At 38.0% G+C, this 20,072-nt stretch overlaps 1 protein-coding gene across 1 annotated transcript in view; it reads left to right on the top strand.

The window, feature by feature from the left end:
• The window catches only part of LOC106160888 (protein dachsous), a 51,515-nt gene that overhangs the window by 389 nt on the left and 31,054 nt on the right, over positions 1–20,072 (top strand). Inside the window, exon 1 of the mRNA XM_013537662.2 lies at positions 1–1,814. This exon is cut by the window's left edge and continues 389 nt beyond it. Coding sequence (XP_013393116.2) covers positions 75–1,814 — 1,740 coding nt within the window. The 5' untranslated portion in view covers positions 1–74. The remainder of the gene's footprint in view (positions 1,815–20,072) is intronic.

The following is a 20,072-nucleotide window of genomic DNA, read 5'->3' on the forward strand; positions in this document are numbered from 1 at the left end:
TGACTGAACTTCGGAAATTAAGAACACCTGAAACTTGGATCAAACAGGTAAAAGTTGGCCGATACTTGGTCAACATGGAGTCAACGTGCAGGTGCTTGGAGAGACGCTGCTTGTTGTTCTTGGTCGTTTTATCTATGCAATTTCTGCCAACGAAGGCACAAGCTGCAAGATATGTTGAATTTTCTATTGCTGAAGAACAACCTATAGGTAGTTTTATTGGCGATCTAAACACAGGGAATAATTATCTTTTTGTGGTCTGGCAAGGGACAGAATACAATGACAGAATACATGTTGATACCTTCACGGGGAATATTACAACAGCTGCAGTGTTGGACAGAGAAGAAAAGTCTTCCTATAGCTTCTCTGTGGTACTGTCCTCCTCTGGTCTACTCATGCAGGTCACGGTTCGTGTACTGGACATTAATGACCACAACCCTGTGTTTCCTGTGGATGTTGTCCATTTAATCTTACCAGAAAAGACACCAATTAACACCAAGCATGTGCTCGGCAGTGCTGTCGACCCTGACCTGGGAGATAACACTGTCAGTAGATACGAGATCCACAGTGGAAATACAAACTCTGCATTTGGACTTGTGTCCAAGCAAAATGGCAATGTTTTGTACTTAGATTTAACAGTAATTGGGGTTCTGGATTACGAGCAGACCCGTGAGTACGATTTGTTCATCAGGGCTTATGACAATGGCTCACCACCTAAATATGGAGAAATGAGAGTAAATGTGACAATAATTGATGACAATGATAATCAACCCATATTCAATGCAAGCAGATATTCTGCACAGATTTTGGAAAACGCCACTGTTGGAGGAAGTATTTTACAGGTTTTTGCCACAGATCAGGACAGTGGTGAAAACGGCCATATTATGTACCATATAGATCGAATAAATAGTGATCAAGAAGAATTTTTCCGTATCAATCCAGACACAGGAATTGTGTATGTAAATAAGCCACTGGATTATGAGAGGAAAGGAGCACACGAGCTCATCGTTGTCGCTAAAGACAACGGAAGCCAACCTTTACAGACAAGTGCAATTGTGTCCATACAGGTGGTCGACGTGAATGACAATGAGCCGCGCATTAACCTGACTTTCTTCTCCAACGACAATACTCCCAAGATATCCGAGGCGGCCAATCCTGGTCAGATCGTTGCCAGGGTGACTGTTAGCGATAAAGATGGCTCAGGAGTCTTCTCAAATATAAATGTCACACTCAAGGGGGGTGGGGGTCATTTTGGGTTGACAACTAGGGACAACACAGTGTATTTGATAATCATAAAAAATCCACCTGATCGGGAAATACAACCTTATCATATGCTGACAATAACAGCAACGGACAGTGGTACACCACCTCTTAATGCCAACATCACATTTAATTTACAAGTGGAAGATGTGAATGACAACGCTCCCCAGTTCACAGCGAGGGAATATCGTGCTGATATCAAGGAGATTGTTTCCGCGGGTTCATTTGTGATCCAGGTGAACGCCACAGACCAAGATGAGGGGGACAACGCCCTGATCCAGTACAGTATATTAAATGTGCCAGATTCTCACTCAGATTGGTTCCAAATAGACACCATGTCTGGCCTGATCACCACCAGTAAACCTATCGACTGTGAAGTGGATTCTCAGCCGCGGTTGTTGGTCCAAGCGATGGACTCTGGCTCTCCTCCTCTCTCTGCCACTGCCACTGTGATTATTACAATACGCGATGTCAACGACAACCAGCCTGCCTTTGATCAGAGTTTTTACAATGTCTCCATCCCAGAGGATACCGCTGCCCAGACATGTATACTAACCGTAAGTGCACCACTTCATATTGTAGTTTTTAAACAAATTTTAAATATCACACTTTTCTCCCACGTTTTATTTCAGGAATATACATAGAGTCTGATAGTTTATATACACAAATGAGGGATGTTTAAACTGCAATGTCTATGTTGGGTTTTGTGACAGGGTCTTGAAAATATCAGCCTTTTTTTAGGCACTTGGTTTGATTCAAAGAAAGAAAAAATATAAAGGGACCCAAAGTTGTGAATGTTCCTGTTGAATTATCTATTTGAACATAATGATATATCTGCATAAACAGATTTCTCCAGTTAAACATTGTTTAGATCTATAATTTCCTGACTAAATGTATTTAGCATTAAGCATAATACAAATAGTCATTCGGAGGAAAGCCAGGTTCTTATGGATTGTAGATGGATCTTGTCATGACACGAGAGGAAATGGTAGAATATTCTTAGGAGGACTACAAATGAGATTACATCATGAAAGTTAGATTTGAACTGTAGATCTTTTTTGGTAGGTTTTATTGGTATAACATATGAAAAGTCTTGTTTTTCCACCAAGACAGTGTCCAAGATGTATTAAAGAGAGAGAAAGAGACAGGTTTGGACAGTCTAGACCCATTGATCTTTCACAAGGGGGCAACTCAACTCCTTATTCCATTACCCATTTTACAGGGATGACAGGAGTGGGCCTGTTTTTCGCCTCTTCATTCTTTATTAATGTCCTTAGACATGCAACCCTCCAATAGAAGTTATGTTGAAAAACTTAGTCACTCTAACTGCACATGAGATGAAATCTGCAGGCCCCCTGTCTAGATAGCGACCAGGTACATATTAGGCTTCGTTCACATGCAATGTCTATTTTCTAAATTCTATTTTCTATTCGCGCTATCTTATGATCACGGTCTGTGCCCTAAATATCCCGCCGCGTAATTACTGGCAGCGCGAGCCAGTTACTTATAGTAACTTATAGTAACTGGCTCGCGCTGCCAGTAATTACGCTGCGGGATATTCAGGCCACAGACCGTGATCATAAGACATACCGCAAATAGAAAATAGAATTTAGAAAATAGACATTGCATGTGAACGAAGCCTTATACTGGCTCCTTGAAGTTAAACTGGGCTGTAATCTTTCTTCCATTTCATTAGAGAGAAAGTCTGCTTGTACCTATTCTCCTCCAACCACCAAGTGTTTAAGTGACCAGAAATAATTGTTGATATTGAATTATGTCCAGTAAAGTGGGGCAAAATTTAAACAAAGGTGAACTAAGTGTGGAAAGCATTGGGGATAATTATGAAGTATTCAAGAGAATAAATACTCCACCAGCTGGGCCTTTACAGAATGGGTTTAGTTGTAAACTTACAGTAATAAAAGTGGGCACTTATGATTTAGACTTTGAAGAAATATGTACTGCATAAAGGAGCACCTGTTTGGCTAATTCTAATGACCAATTCTAAAGTCTGAATTTTATATATATATTTCATACAACGCGTCCAGTAGACAATAATGACCAAATAAAAAAACTGCCTTTCGTCTGGCTGGCTTTCCACATTCTATGGGGTATGGGTCATCAACGGGGTGAACAAAGTCTTGACAACAATCAGTGATAGGAATTCCATAACAACTATCATTAATCTTACTAGGTGAATATCCATTTGACAGGCTGGTTTGTATGGCGGACATCAGCCAAGGCCGCCAGGTGATTTGATTAGCCTCCATTGCTAAAGGTAGCACTAGCTCAGGCACAGACACACAAAGAACTGCTCTGTGATAGCCAACTTAATCCTGGGCCAAAAGCTTTTGTGTCTCTTTGGAGCTGGGAACAAAAAAGTTCCAGACCTCTGGCTGTGTTACATGTGTCAGAAATTGAATTTTTTTTCTCTCTATGAAGATATTGCTGTAAAGTTCCAGTAAGAAAGAATGAGGTGATATTTAATGAAAAATGGACTATGGGGACTCTTTAATCAACTTCAAAAAGTTCTGAAGAATGTTTTTTTTTTATTTGAATTCTGAAAAAAAAAAAAAAAAAAAAACAAAGTGAATTTTAAGTGAATGTCATCATGGTTTGTATTTCAAGTTTGTTAACTGGTAAAACTTGTATTAAACTGAACAAAATTCAGAGATGAGATGTGCCTATAGTGGTACCAAGGGAAAGAGAAAAAAGGACTCTTCTTAGCCCCATATCGCAACTCAGTTGTATGAATTTAATCCCACAACCTGGGTACAGGTACTGACTGCTATCACGGTCATTTCAATAAATTAGAATACTGCATGGATGCTGGTTAAGTGGGGATTTTAAACTCCATGACACAAAAGACTTGGGTGGCCCTGTATAATTAGGGAGGATAATTGAACGTTCATCCAGGCATTCCTGGTATAGTAACGATCATCCCTCACCGAAGGCTACAACAGAAATAATGCTTTGAAATGGAAGCACTTCATGTCTTTACCACATTCTGCCCACTTTTACTGTTATTCTAAGGTTGCGTTTATTTTTCATATTGCTCCAATTGTTTGCCTGCGATTGCAGCACAAAGCGCACGCAGTGTTTAGCAAGGGGGGGTGACGGTATATTATACAAACATGCACAAATTCCTCCCCTTTGTGTCCGTTTAAATGTGTTTACTCACGGCAGTCTGGTTAGCTATGGAAGCTGAGTCAGGACTTCTTGTCTTTAGAAATACGCTCCCAGTTTATGGTACACATAAGTCGACCAAAGAAATAGCAGCACTGCAAGTTTCAACCCCTCCCCCAATATCACCTGAATGGGTTGTCAACACAGGTTTACTGTGTGCTGAGAAGGATGAGTCTCCAAGCTATGTTCTACATATAAATACTAGTATAAATTTACATCTTATTTGGTCTAAGATAAAAAAGAAAAAAAATTCTGATTATTTAACCTCGACAAGAGCAAACTGTCTTGCTGATCAAGTGACATGGTAAATTATCATATGTGTCGCTGTTCAGTTAACAGGAGACATGATTTCTGGTTGATTTCACCAGATTTACAGCATACCTAGTCTAGCCCAGCTAGTCATACTGGAGTCTGCGCTGTTATCTTACCTGTAATCAGTCAATATAGTCGTAGAACTGTCACCTGAGGTAATTAATGCCCGGCCACACACCTCTGGGATAATCAATAATTTGGGCAGGCCTCCTGCATTTATTTATCTTCTTAGATCGATACTCTTAACTATATTATGTACATTTGCTCTATGTAATGTTATAGATGTAGAAATATTGTGTCTAAAATTGCTCATTTGCAAATTTTTTCTGTCTCAAAGTTTGATGTGTAACTTATCAAAATGCAACAAGTGTCCAGCAAGCAGTTTCTATCTGATTTGTGGACTTTGTACTATGCTTTTCTTTTTAACACAGAAGTGAGAGCCAATTTTAGGCAAAATTGTAGAAGCTCCAGGCTTCTCAATTTGATTAACACTATTATTATTAAAGAATTGCCTCTTATTTCAATCCTTGATAGTCAGCATAGTGAAGTTAACCAAACAATGGGGCCTGCTGGTAAGAAGGTACGATAGACTTCATAAATTAGACAGAGGATTATAGAGTGCAAATAAACCGGGGGGTTAAAGTGACATAGCATGCGTATCTCGTACACTGCATCAAGTGGAATGTACGTGGTTGTAGGTTCGAAGGAGGACTTTGGCTCTGACACGTAGACTACAGCTGTTAACAGTGCCTGCGCCTTAACTGGTGGCCTGGAAATTATAACAGTTCAACGCAGAAATTGAGTTTTTTTTTTTTTTTTTTTTTCAGTTGCAATTTTATGGAATTGGGTTAGATTTCTGCTTTCTGTTTGTATTTCAGAAGAAAACAATTTGACGTTTTAATGGCCTTCTCTGATCTCATTACAAAATTTTAAGTAAAAGTAGAATTTTGTTCCTTAAGTATTTAGTCATATTTTCCTCATATTCTCAACAAACTGTCATAACTGAAATAATTTAACTGATAAAGAATGACAAATTAAATCACCAATAATTTTCTGTTGGTTTATAAAACAAGCTGCGTCCTGCATTCCACCAGTACACAAGAACAGAACTATGCATGGATTATTTATAAAATGTCAACAATTGCAAATCATAACTAAGAACCCTTGAGCCGAGTTGCAATCAATGAGTATTATAGAATGAATTATTTACTGCTGATGTCGTGTTGTAATACAGAGAGTGTAGCCATTGGAACAGCAGGGAGAAGAGAAATTAGAGGTAATAACTGTCAAAATAGAATTAGACAGTCTTACCTGGCATCTGTGGAAATTTCACCATAAAGAGCTAATCAGAGCTCAATCAAAATGGAATTTTTGTTTCATACAGGTGCACCTTGGATATTTTTGTGATATGTCTTCCAGCATCTAACAGAAATAAAATGTAGTACTACATCAAATTACATGTCACATCAACTTTAGCGCTTTCAGTGAAATCCACCCATTGGCTGATAAATTTCGTAGCATGTTTTCAGTTCTCATGTTGCAATGGCAGCAATATGAAAAATTGAATAGTGAAAGCTTTTGTGATTGATGCCAAATACAAACCATTTGAGAAATTGGAAAGAATCTCTGCATTGAAGCTGTACTTTGGAGTACACTACTTTTCTTAGAATTGTTTGGCTTTGTTTCTGATTGATAAACCATCAGAAACACCAATTGTTTGGTTGATCCCGTAATTGGTTGGGACATCTTGACCCCAAAAGACATGCAACTGAAGCTGAAATCATTCCAGAGTTTTAAGTAAAGCCAGTGGACAGGAAAGTCCAAACTTGACCACTTGAACTTGACAGACTGGTCTGAAGAAGAAAGGGACAGCTATGTTTTTTAGAGGCAACCTGGTCTGTGTCAGGCACCAGGACCACACTGTTTGGTAGGACTGAGTGTAGGGGCGCTCTCCGAGGCCTGACATGTCTGCAAGGTCTTCTACAGATCAAGGTTGACAAGCTGATCAGAAATGAAGTCAGCGTTCTGTGTATGTTGTTTTTTCATGCAGGTTCCAGTCAGTTTGCCCCTAATAGTATAGTGACTGGAGTGATTGCTATCTGTGCAGAAACCTCCCATGTTTTCCTAATGTCACCTCTGGGTATATTGAGTACTGAGTTAGGTATGGGCCAGAGGACCTCAGTGAACAGAGCAAAGTGAGGCCAAACTAGAGGTGTATCAGCCCACCTTGTTCAGCTTCAGAGTTAAGTCCAATTTCAATGGAAAGTAAACCAGGGTTAGACTACCTTTGGAACGGCCACAATGGGGGTAGTTATTTCACGCCGCGGTGTGCACACTTTTGTTCAAACAATTTCAACATAAAAAAGACTTGAGCTTTCAAAGACTTTGCTATGGCGTCATGAGGTTAGTTTTCACCTACCGTCTTTTGTATTTGCTGAAAGATTTAAAAGAGCACAGTTAAAGTAGTTGTAGATTGTCAAGCTACAAGATTTCGACTCCGTTAAGCAGTATTTGCAAAGCTGCAGACATCTGACATCAGTGTTAACCGCTACCTTTTTTTAACCTTAATTTTTTTTCAAATTTTCTTTCACGTTGTGTATTCCCCCAAGTGATTCTTAAAGAGAATTTAGCATAATTGGAAAAAGAACCACAGCCCCATCGAAGTCTAAATGGCTAGATGCCAACATTAGCGGTTTTTAACTTTCTCGTTTATTTGAAGACATAACAGGGGGCAAATTAAACAGTAGCTCTGCAAGCATAGCGCATGCAATAAATGGCCTACACTTCTTAATCTCGAGTGTAAAATAAAGTGTGAAGTATTTTAATGGTAATTAAAGCTTTATTCTGAGAACAATAAACTGTGAATTTTGAAGTGGTAAAAGTTCACCACTTTAGTTTAAACTGTGAACTTGATCTTGGGGATTGGTATTTTATGGTCGTGAAATGAGTGGACTAGTGCATTTTTTTGTATATAAAAAGGTGAGCTTGGTGAATAAAAGGTGTGCATCCACAGCCTTGCTTTCACCTTGCTTTTTTTTATATAAGACGTACTTCTAAAGCAAGTTTTGTGCAGAAGTAAAGTGAACTTTGGGTTAATCAGCAATATACCAATGAGAAATACACAATTTTAAACATCAATTTTCTTTTCATCTAAAATAAAGAAAGAACATGGATACTTATTACAAATGTGAAGCGTTGGTGTTGAATTTTATTCCATTAAAATAGGATTCAAAGATTGGTCAAGAAGGCTTTATTACATACAGTTTAGAATTGTTTTTTAAAGTTAATCTTGAAATAATAATAATAGGGGCTTACAAAAAAACTTTGTTGAACATTTCTTGTCAGTGCTTTTATTCCAAGTCCTAGAGTACTGTTTGGTAGGATAGCCCATATCTCCCACTGTGACCTGGTTATTTTAAGATGAAAAATAAATCTGTTTTCACTAAGTACAGCATTCTTCTCTTTGGTATTCCAACTTCAAAAATGATACCTTCTTGAGATTCAGGAATGTCAAAATACTTTAAGTTTAGTACTTCTGACTGTGCCAAACACTCACTTTAAATAAATGTTTAAACTTAAAAAAGAACCTTGAAAGTGGCTTGGATATGATTATAACTCCTGAAACCACAGATTGTGTTTTACTGGATTAAAGCAACCATCTAAGAAAAGTTTATTTTGAGAAGGGAAAGTGAACAACTTGGGGGCAAAAACACAGTTAACTGTACATATTAAATTCCCTAAGCAAGGTGCAAAGAGTTTTCTTAATACAGCAAAGTTTGTAAAATACTAGGAAGTGAGATCAGTGTTTGTCCATGTTTTAGTGTAGGAGAAAGATGGGTAAATGTCAGAACTGGTAATTTCTTTTTCATTTTCTAGTGAACATAATTGTTGTAAAGTGGTGTCTGCATCCTGTTACCGCATTACTGGAAATTGTAGATAGACATTTTTTTTTTATGAAAGAAAACTTGGCAACACATTTCTTGTTAGTCCCAGGTGTTGTCTAAGTGAAAACTGCCGCTACAGACAAGGATGAAAGACAACTGGAGGGGAAATAGTGTGAAGTATGACGTTGGTACACATTTGCTGTTAAATTCTCAAATAAATCAAATCAGTAGGTAGAAAGACCAAAGCAATCTGTGTATGGTAACAATTAGACGGAGAATTTCATTCCAAATGTTCTGAAATTGCACACACACATGGCAAACAAACACAGGATTAGAGCTAACTTGTTGTGGCAAGTTCTTACTGGTTTTGTTCTATAAATTATTGGGTCTGATAATAAATATGAAGGCTGGCGATAGAAATGGCTTTTGTATACAGCAATAATATTGTATTGAGGGATCAACAGATTTGATAAGTACGGGTCATACTTGTCAGGTCTTGGATTATGGCCGCAATTTATAATGTAATTTTATCGTCAGAATCGTTAAATTAACCCAGAAACTTGAGCGGTTGATCTTTGTGATGCATGTCAGAAGTTTTAAAACAAGGTCAAAGAAAAATGCATACTTTTTACTCTGTCTCAATTACACAATTTTTTGTGCAAATATTTATCTTTGTAAAAATTTTGTTTTCTTTTACAGGCAGTCAATCTCCATATTTAATGTACATATTTACGATTATCTCAATGACTATTGGGATCATAACAGCTACGAGTTTGAAAGAAAACCAGAAATAGTTTGGTAGTTGTTGTAGAGAATGCCCCATTATCTCGGGGTCAGCAGGATAATTTATGTTACGATCGCAACTATGAAAACCCAGTCCATATACATGTTTACATAGGAAAGGAATAACAATGCAATTTGAATGCTTCATAAACAATGTCCACAAAAATGACCCTTGCCCCATTGAGATGGATACTTCTTCAAGTTTTCATTGATACTAACAAAGTATTTGATGAAGATTGTCCACAGTCAATCTTCTGTGAAATACGGACAACCTACCTCATAGCCTAGATGTCCTTGTGATAACAAATAGACAGCAAAAACCTGAAACTGTTCAAGACATCTGGGAGCATAGAATTTTGGGAAATGATTCAGTGATTTTGAAAGCAGGGAAAATAGTTATATTGGATGAAAAAGAGTTCAATCCAAATCTGAAAAGGACTTTTTACAAAGTGATCCTTTTCTGGTTGTAAACTTGTCATTGTCTTGATATTGGCATCCTCTTTCACCATTAAAGAAATATTTTAGGAAACAGAAAGCTGAACCATAACAGGTAGTTCAACGTGTCTCTTATCAGGTCATAGGAGTTCATCTATCATATTTATTGTTTATATCACGTCCTCTCCAGGTCTTTTGAGGTAAGGAGCTCAGTTGCTTCAGAGCGGCTTAAAATCTTTTTCTAAACTCATATCTTCCACTAAGCCAGTAAATTTGATATCCTGGTATCACAGCATGCGATTACTGGGACATTTTGAGGTGAAAATTCAAAATCACTTAAGAGTCACTTAAGAAGCGGGATGACCAGAGAGGAGATGTGCATGGGTTCGGTCTCAAATTTTTTGTGTACGCGAGATCACAATTGTTTTTGTAATTCTCTATTTTGGAAGCCACCTTACATCAAGATAAGGCATGTCTGATGACAGCTGAGGTCATTTCTTTTGTTTATGATTTTTTTGATTGGCACAGTGTTAGGTGTGTCTGTCTGTGCCTTTCACAAAGAAACTTTAACGAGATGAAGAGAAATAGAGTATATTTTCCAGTGTCACCCTGTTTATTTCCAGCTCAAACCGACATCAGGGTAGTCTCAATGTTTGGAATGTTTTATTAGCAACTCGATATTCAATAGAGATGTCCTGATCAGCGAAGTTTGAAGATGAAAACTTTGCACCAAGCAGCATGTGTGCTGTGGCCTTGTAACTTTACCATTATCCTTTTCACTTTTTTGTGCACTTGGGAGAAATTGTCTTTGACTTAGTTTATTGGTTTTTAGAGAAGCTCTTTTCATTTGTGGGTGTCATCCTACAAACATGGCTGTAAGGTTCAGTGAGCTGTCATGTTGTTAGGAAATCATATTCATGAGATATAGGCAGTCTGAAAGGTGGTCTAGGCTGATAAATGGAAGCAGACACCAGGTTTTGTGATTCTGTGAAAGGATTCCGAGATTGATTTCGTCACCTCAGCCTGAACTTTTCAAGATGGCTCCACTGGAATCTCCCTTGCTGGATCCTGTGTCAAAGATTATCAAATAGCACATGGAAACTTTTTGACTTCTTGGTGGCTTTACTGGAAATCTATTACTAGTAATTTAAATTGTGCCCAGAAAGCATTTACAGTTACAGTGCATAGTTATATCTAGTTTGATTAGATGATTTATAAAAAAAGTTTATGTTGTAATAAATAATAGGGCTTCATAACTCTTATTCCTTCCGTATAATGTACCATAATACTGGATTACATTAAACTGGTTTATAACCTACTTTACAAGGTGACCTGTGTTTTGCCGTAAGAAACATGGTAAGATTCTCCTGTCAGTTTAATAAGGGTGTACTGGCATGTTGTTGATGTGCTGTGACATGCCAGTTTGTTTGCCCACCAGTACTACAGGTACTGTCTCTACTATACCACCTGTACTACAGGTACTGTCTCTACTATACCACCTGTACTACAGGTACTGTCTCTACTATACCACCTGTACTACAGGTACTGTCTCTACTATACCACCTGTACTACAGGTACTGTCTCTACTATACCACCTGTACTACAGGTACTGTCTCTACTATACCACCTGTACTACAGGTACTGTCTCTACTATACCACCTGTACTACAGGTACTGTCTCTACTATACCACCTGTACTACAGGTACTGTCTCTACTATACCACCTGTACTACAGGTACTGTCTCTACTATACCACCTGTACTACAGGTACTGTCTCTCTGCCAGAGAGAAGATTTCTTTACCTGACAACTTGACAAGATATTTTCAGCGGAGGATAGATGATGTCAAGTTATGAAACAATTGCTGGGGGCCATTTGTAATCTAAATTTTCCCCTTATCTTAGTGAGCTCTAATAAAAAAATCAAATGTAAGAAGGGTTTGTAGCCCTTTTTTCTATGAATATATTTTTATTTTCTTCATTCTGAAAAGAGGTTATGAGAAAGCTGAGCATCACTATGTTTTATGTGAGACTGACCTTCACTTCTACAGATATACAATGATACAGAAAGGTTCAGGGTGGACTTGCAAGGTCATCACATTAATTACCCCACCTGGCTAGGTCATCATACTAATTACCCCACCTGTATGTCAGGGGTGGCAATATTTTGGCCATGTCCTGCTATCAGTTTTCTCTAGTTATACACAGTAATTATCCGTATTTAACACCAAATGACTGAACATTAAGGAGTCATGACCTGTGGTTTGTTTTTGTTTCCCCATGTCAGTCTTGGTGCCAGTAGATGAGCTGATTAGCCTGGCACACCTGTATTGTTACCTGCCCAGGTAGAGAGAATTGGGTGCCAATAACACTGGCTGATTTAGAGAGGGGAGCTTATGGGCTAATGAAGTTATGCCACCTAGACGATAGCTTGTTAAGTGGAGACCTCGTGTGGAGTTTTATGTAGGGTTCTGCAGGATTAATGCAATCAACTTGTCTTGGTCTGTTATTTCTAAAGCATTTGCATTTTATTCAGATGTTTTCATGTTTTACATGTGCCTGCCCTGGGACATTCTTATCTATGACAATATGAAAGTACACAGATGTTGAGAGTTTGAAGTGAAAAGTGTTTGACTGTCAACCTTCCTCTGATGAAGTGGTACCTGTGGGTGCAAGCTGTTTTCTTCTCTTTGGAGTGTTTTGCGTAAATACTCTGTTGAAAAGGAATTATGACGAGTGTGAAACCTGTCCTCTGACTGTTTGCACATCCTTAGCTTGGAATCTGTCCCGGTATTAGTGTCTGTGGTATTAAGTGTCTCTGCTGGGATTGTCTTTGTTAGTATGCAGTGCAGGGCTGTTTAGAATGTCACAAGGTTGTAGACAAAGGAGTATACTCTGGCTCTCCATTGTTTAAATACTTTCTAGACATTTGTGTAAACTACCTGGCCTTGGGTTAGTGTCTTGTCAACCTCGTTTCTTCATTTTATTGTCACATAAATGTGTACTTGTGCACGTGTGTACACGCACATGCTTGTGTTATACCATGATTACCTAGTTGATAAAAAGTAACAGCAAAAATATTTACACCTGAGAATGCAGATGTCTGGTAAATGGCACTAGTAATGGTGGCCAGACAGGAAGAAAGGAGCAACATGGGGCACTGTCAAGAATCTCTTCCTCATAATACACGACTTCAAAATCACTCCATGTTTACACAAGCCAATTAGGTTCCAGCTTGAGCAAATTTTAAAACCATTTCATATTCTGTGTGTATTGACTGTTCCAACAAATTGCGAGTAATTATACTCCAGCATGAGTAAATTTTGAAGCGGTGTTATATATTTCATGCATATTGACTGTTTCAGAAGATTAATCCCTGCTGTTCTCTTTTATGTTGGTTTATTTCATCTCTCATCAAAGTCAAACTTCAGAGTGTTTTATGTCTGGAAGGGGAAGGCAACCCACATGTGAATATCACTGCTTGACATATTGGGTATAGGCTACTCTGATTAGCCAGTCTAGGAACTTTGGGAAGCACTGACGAAATAAAAACCCACAGAAACCATTCACTGATAAGCCACAACAGAACAGTACTCCAGGAAGCTGAAATATGTGGTAGAGATTAGATACTGGCTGATAAGATGACAGGGAATAGGTAGTTGAAGATTTCACATGCCTTTGGTGTAAATGATGTACATATTTATATTGGATTGCTATCAAAAAGTTGTATTTTACAGCATACTAGAATTTCCTTTAAAATAGATTACAAGTTTTTTTTTCCATTTGATATGCATTAAACTTTCTCTGCCACATATACAAGACATCATAGGTCACATTACTCTCAGTACATCAAACTTCTTTTTGAAGCTAAAACACTGGCAATGAAGAAAAGTGATGTTTCGAGTGCCTTAGATCTCGTTCACTCTCTTTATGGTGGTTCTGAATATCCAGCCTGGCTTCCGCTAACAGCTTCATTAAAGACATGACACTCATAGACAGGTAGTAATTGGCTTGTCATGTTATGTAACGGTCTGTTGCCATGGGGACCTGGGTAGACAGACTTCCTTACCTTAATTAAAGGGATCAACTCAATTACAGTCTGATACCGTTGTTAGCAGGAATATTGGGGAGGATTGATAAAGGGAAAGTGAAGTTGGTGCAGTTGATGCTCTTTGTTGTAATGTTATGTATCATTATTATGTTCAGACGGTGAAATTGATAGCCTTGCACTGCCACTTTCTTTCCTCGGAACATTATTCTGATCGCTAAGGCTGAATTAATTGATTTTTGTTTTTCACATTGTATCCCTTGTTAATGCTGTTCACTTCAAAGCAGGTGGTGGTTGTATCTAAAGGTTAATTGTTTATTTGAAATTTGGTGCTAAATATGAGACTTTTGTCTCTAATTTATGGAATTTGTGTTTTATTTTGAAAGGGGAGTTGTGCTCTGGAAGGAAGTTTCACTTTGATAAATGTGGGCAAAGTATACAATTTTTTTCAAAAGAAAAAAATCTTTTGTTTAATCCCTATGTAGTAAAAGATTGCCATGCATTTTGACGGTACAAGTTTCTGGAAATGTTTAAATTGAAACTGGAAATTTATTTTTCCAAAATTAATTCAAAGCTTTTTCCGAAATTCATGTTCAGAATGGTATTTGGCAGAGCGGAGAGTGAACTGTGGACCTATGAGTGTTCCGCGGTAAAGGATACTTTGCTCTCTGCTGTGTGACGCACTTGGTAGAAATGAAGGAGCACCTTAAACCCAGTTTACTTTCTCTTGTCACTTCCATAAACATTCTCGCACTTACAGCGTGACTACTAACATGTACACACTGATAGAAAAATGGAGACTCAAGGTCCCAGGATTAATTTACATGTGAATGAATTTTAAAACCAAAATATAGACTCCAGGTCCTACTTTGTATTTATGTGTGACTGAATTGAAAAAACTGGTTTTAAGTAACATCCTGCATAATTTTGATGAAGTCTGTTTTTAGACCAGCCCCAGAAGCATATGATGCAGTCACACCCTTCTAGTTAAATTATCCTTATGTTGAAGAGTCAGCATTATGAAGGGGTGGCCATGTTAATGGCAGAGTCACACAGTCTATCTGGCTGATAGCCATGAATTTGTAATTAGTCTGTCTACTTCTTGAACTAAGCTTAAGAACAATTTTAGTTAAAACCGAACTGAATGCTACCTTACTTGTCTGCGACCTTAGTACTTTCTGTGTGAGCTGTGACGGGAAGCATGCGACAAGCTCAGTTATTTGAACTTAAGGGCACTTTATAAAAAAGTAGAAAAGATGGTATTTAAAGATCTCGGATTGTAGATGTTCCCAAAGTTTGCCAGGTTTTCCACTAGTGTGCTGTGTGACGCGGAGCATGTGGCAGCCTCAGTTATTTTGACACAGAGTTTTTTTTACCCAAACAGTTGTTTTTGTAAAATGAAAACACACCTCTTAAATTACTCTCGGCTTGAAATATATGTGCAACAATAAAACTTTCTGTTGGGGATGAAATATGTCAGATTTGAAGCAAGCTGTGAAGTTTAATTGTTTTGAACTTGCCACTTTCAAACTGTCACCCTGTATTTTAACAGAAGGTGCTAGGCACCATTTTCCTTCACTGATAAGATACACTACCCCACTTCCTGTTGCCTATTGCAACCAATTTGTATTCTTTATGTTGTCCAGTCTGCCATATGACCATGCTTTGTGTTTGGTCTAACTTTGAAACAGGGTGATCCTCTAGAAGAAAAAAAACACTCCACTAAATGTTATAGTAGTATTATTTGATCACTGGTCTCCTCTGTCAGGGGGCATGCTTTCGTTCTTCAAGCATGAAGGCCAAAACTGACTGGACGAGCTAGAAAAGGGAAATAGCCAGACGTCTACATTGACCTTTACCAAGATGGTGGACCCGATACCTGGCGGAAGAAAAACATTCCTTCATTGACCGTTTTATTTACAAAAACATCCAGCACTTTACCCTGGTAATGGGGGACAGGAAGTCCTTTGTTCCCCACCTTTGTAAAGCAATAGCCATTGGTCAAAGGTCTCCATCCATTAAAGCTCACTTTTTTAGACAAAATCTGGGTGATAAAATCAAAGCTGGACTGAATGGAATTCATTACGAGAAGGAAATAGCATTTCTCTTTTGTAATTCTTTAGAAGAGCCGACCTTTAAGTTTGGATTTTCATATCTGAAAAAAAAGAAGAAATGATTGTTGATGATTTATGAAAAAAGTTAGCAAGAAAAAGACCATAATGTGTTTAACAGGTAAGAGAGAGAGTGAGTTTGCAGCAGGCGTGCTGTCTTGGCTGTACATACATATTGATTTTCAGTGTTTTAAGACCCCATGGGTTTCAGCTATGATCTAAGCTGGCATAACTGCAGTAACAGAATCTGAACAATTTGTTGTAGGTAACATGATTGCAATCGACATGTTTGCTCAGCCTCATTTCATCATTTCTAAGTTATTCTATCCTCTTTTTTTCTAATGTCAGTAATAATGAAATGTTTATCAGGGTTCGGAAATGGCAATATGTTGCATGAGTTGAGCTACAGAGGAAACCTAGTATGATAAAAATGCACTTTTGTGTCAAGTTATACGGGCATAATACAGAAGAGATTTCTCATGTTACTGCCAATAAAAGCTTACTTATTGAAAGGTCAGAGTTGTAATCTTGGCTCCCTCCTCTCAGTCTTACACAATATCTGTACCTCTGATAATAGAGGAATTTCAGTACTAGTGATTATTAAGTTGTGCTTCAAAAAGTCTACCAGATCAGTAAACTGGGAATATGTCACCATTTACCATAAGTAAATGTATGTTTTGACTGCTTGGCTGTAATAAAGTGATGGCCTCAAAGTCATGAACATCAAAGTTCTCTGACAAATATAATTTCTGTCATGTCAGTGCCTACAGGATGACACCTGGCATAATTTGAGAGGGAAATTATTTTTAAAAAAATGAAATGAGTACAATTAGCAGGGTGATAATATGCTATCTTTCCAGTCAGGCATCATATTCTATCAGTTTTTGATGACCAAATTGACTATGCCCTAACACAGTAGCTGGTCATTCCTTACTGGCATAATGAACCAAGTTTACAGCATACTGCTCTCATGAAAACTATAGCATCACAGGGCTTTCTATGGTCACTTGCAGTCCATACTCACACCGTCTACTTATAAATATATCTAAGGTAGGCAGTCACAACCTGGCTAGAACTGCGACTGTAGAGTTATTGTTCAGGGTGCAGTTAGACCTCCCCCTGGTGACACTAAGTTAGGAAGTCACAACCTGGCTAGAACTGCGACTGTAGTGACACCAGGTATATAGAGAGTAATGACAGAGACTTCCCTATTCAAGGTGTACTCATGTTTAATGAGGAAGAGGTCAGGAGACGGAGAGGTGTTATGATGGCTTTGATGTGGTATACTGGTCTGTGTTATAAAGATAAACTTCAAAAGAAAGCTCCAGGGGATCCAGGGGGGACCCCTCCCTCCTCTTTAACTAACTTTTAACATAGAATTTATACAGTTCTTTTAATTTTATTGCACTCTAACATGAAGCTGAATGTTTTGTACTTCAACGGTAAAATATAAATCTTTTGATAAAAGTATCTGTGTAAGGGTTAATCTGAACAGTGTTGTAGAAAAGGTGAAGAGCAAGAATGTGTATATGTCCATGTGCAAGAATGTGTATATATATCTACTACAGAATCTGCTGTGTAAGTTCACGTTGACACATAAAACTAATACTCTTAAAGTTGGTTTAAACTCCCTCACAAAAAAGTCAAGTCACCATAGAGGAATGTGTCTTGACTGGAGTTGAAAAGTGGCATTAAGTTGCGGGGTCACATGGGAGCAGGATCTGGTGCCGCCCCCTAGTGTTATAATATCATAGTTTTGGTTCTTCGTCCGACCCCTGGAGCAGATCTCTGTTGTGTGTCATCGTTTCTGTTGTGACGTTGTTTAGGTTGAGATGTTGTTTAGATTAAACCATGGTTCTGAACTCCATAAACTGAGTGACTGAAGTTTCATTGGTTGCCATGTTTGGAAGCATTTTAATGCAATTTTTGTTTCATAGAATGATACTTAACACTGTCCGTAAGTTTTGGTTTCGTTAACTTTTTGTGCAGAAAATACTGTCTGCAGTGAGATCAACTCATGATCTGCAGGATACCCGTCCTAATCCATAGCTACAGAAACCAACTTAGTGAGGCAGAAAAAGATAAATAGGCCAATTGTCAACTCTTTGTAGACAGGTGAACTATTGGGTCTGACAAATAAATAGCATTGGGGATCAGACGACTGGAAATTCTTGTATTGATGTTTTTGTGTATTTTTAAAAACAAGTTGAATTTATAAAGACAAGTCAGACTGGTTATGTAATGGGGAATGTATTGATTTTATGGAGCACAGCTCTTCAAGTTCCCTGTCATAGAAGCTCTCTAGTCTGGGATCTTTCCAAATTATTTTGAGAACTTTGGAAATATTTTGGACTTCTAGCTGCCTGCAATTACTTTATTTTTTCCCCACCATTTTTTTTTTTAAACTATCTTCAAGGACAAGTCCATTTTCCCAGACTCCAGTGGGCAGGTTGCTTTCATTTTCATCTCATTTCATTCTGATCTGTTTTTCTTTTTCATTTCTACTCAAGGTCGGTAATTGTCCGAGTTAAAGTGTTCCCTCCACCTGAGTAGAGATAAAAAGGTAGAGGCTCAGCGGGTACAACTTCTTCTTTGCTCCTCACTCCACCTCAGTGTTAGCTGTGTTTGGAGGCAGTGAGATGTGTGATGTGCAGCGTGGAGGGAGAGTCAGGTAGAGAGGTCATGCCCATTAAATGTCCATCTTTTTTTCCTGGTTGGATCAAAAGAGACAGGTGTTCTTTAGCTGGTCACTAATGGGGGGTAGTTGAAGGCCATGTGGTCACTATTACTACTGTGTATATATATTGTGTGCAGTGTTTACTGTTTTGTGTAAATATACAAAGCTAAATAACAGTAAAGGTTTTGTATTTTAGCCTACAGTGGCGAGGATTGTCAAAACCACTATTGTCAATGGAGTATTTGTAAAATATTCTACTAGTACCATTATTAAAGGGTCAGGGAATACAAAGCTATACAGTGTCACTGTATGTTATACAACAATTACTGATCATTCTTTTGCATTGTTGGCATATTTCCATTGTCTATACAGTGTCAATGCTGTACAGTTTTGCTGTATGTTATACAACTATTACTGATCATTCTTTTGCATTGTTGGCATATTTCCATTGTCTATACAGTGTCAATGCTGTACAGTTTTGCTGTATGTTATACAACTATTACTGATCATTTTGTTGCATTGTTGGCATATTTCCATTGTCTATACAGTGTCAATGCTGTACAGTTTTGCTGTATGTTATACAACTATTACTGATCATTCTTTTGCATTGTTGGCATATTTCCATTGTCTATACAGTGTCAATGCTGTACAGTTTTGCTGTATGTTATACAACTATTACTGATCATTCTTTTGCATTGTTGGCATATTTCCATTGTCTATACAGTGTCAATGCTGTACAGTTTTGCTGTATGTTATACAACTATTACTGATCATTCTTTTGCATTGTTGGCATATTTCCGTTGTCTAGGACCAGCATGGGCTATCTTCATCATCATTTTATTAACATCAACATCCCATCACGTCGTCTCCTTCAGCAGATTTGAGAACTATTCAGCAGTTTATGGAGTTGCATGCAAGGGTTGGGGAAGAGATAAGAGTAATGGAGATGAGCTGGTGATTTGTGGATAGCAGTGTTCTTAGGACAGGGTCAGAAAGGGCATCTGTCTTCTAGATCTGTCCTCTTCATGTATCATAACTTAGTCATATACCTGATGTCAGAGGAGAGGTGTACATGCAAGTGTGCGTGTGCCCACATGTAAGTGTGTGTGTGCTTGAGAGAGCGAGTGAGACAGGGTAAGATATGGCACCTGTCTTCTGTATCCATCTTATTCATATATTATAACTTATTCATATATATGATGTCTGAGGAGAGTTATGGATGTGTGTGTGTGTGTGTGTGTGTGCGTGCGCGTAAATGTATGTGTGTGCATAAGTGAGTTTACAAGCAAGTGAGAGAATAGTGGGTTCACAAGTCTGACATGCCCTCCCTTGTACATATTTTGTGTTCAAAACTTTAAATTTTGTTTCATTTTTGATAATATTCA

This window comes from Lingula anatina, chromosome 3 (assembly GCF_051362555.1).
Source record: "Lingula anatina isolate TDL-2025a chromosome 3, LinAna3.0, whole genome shotgun sequence".
NCBI lineage: Eukaryota > Metazoa > Brachiopoda > Lingulata > Lingulida > Lingulidae > Lingula > Lingula anatina.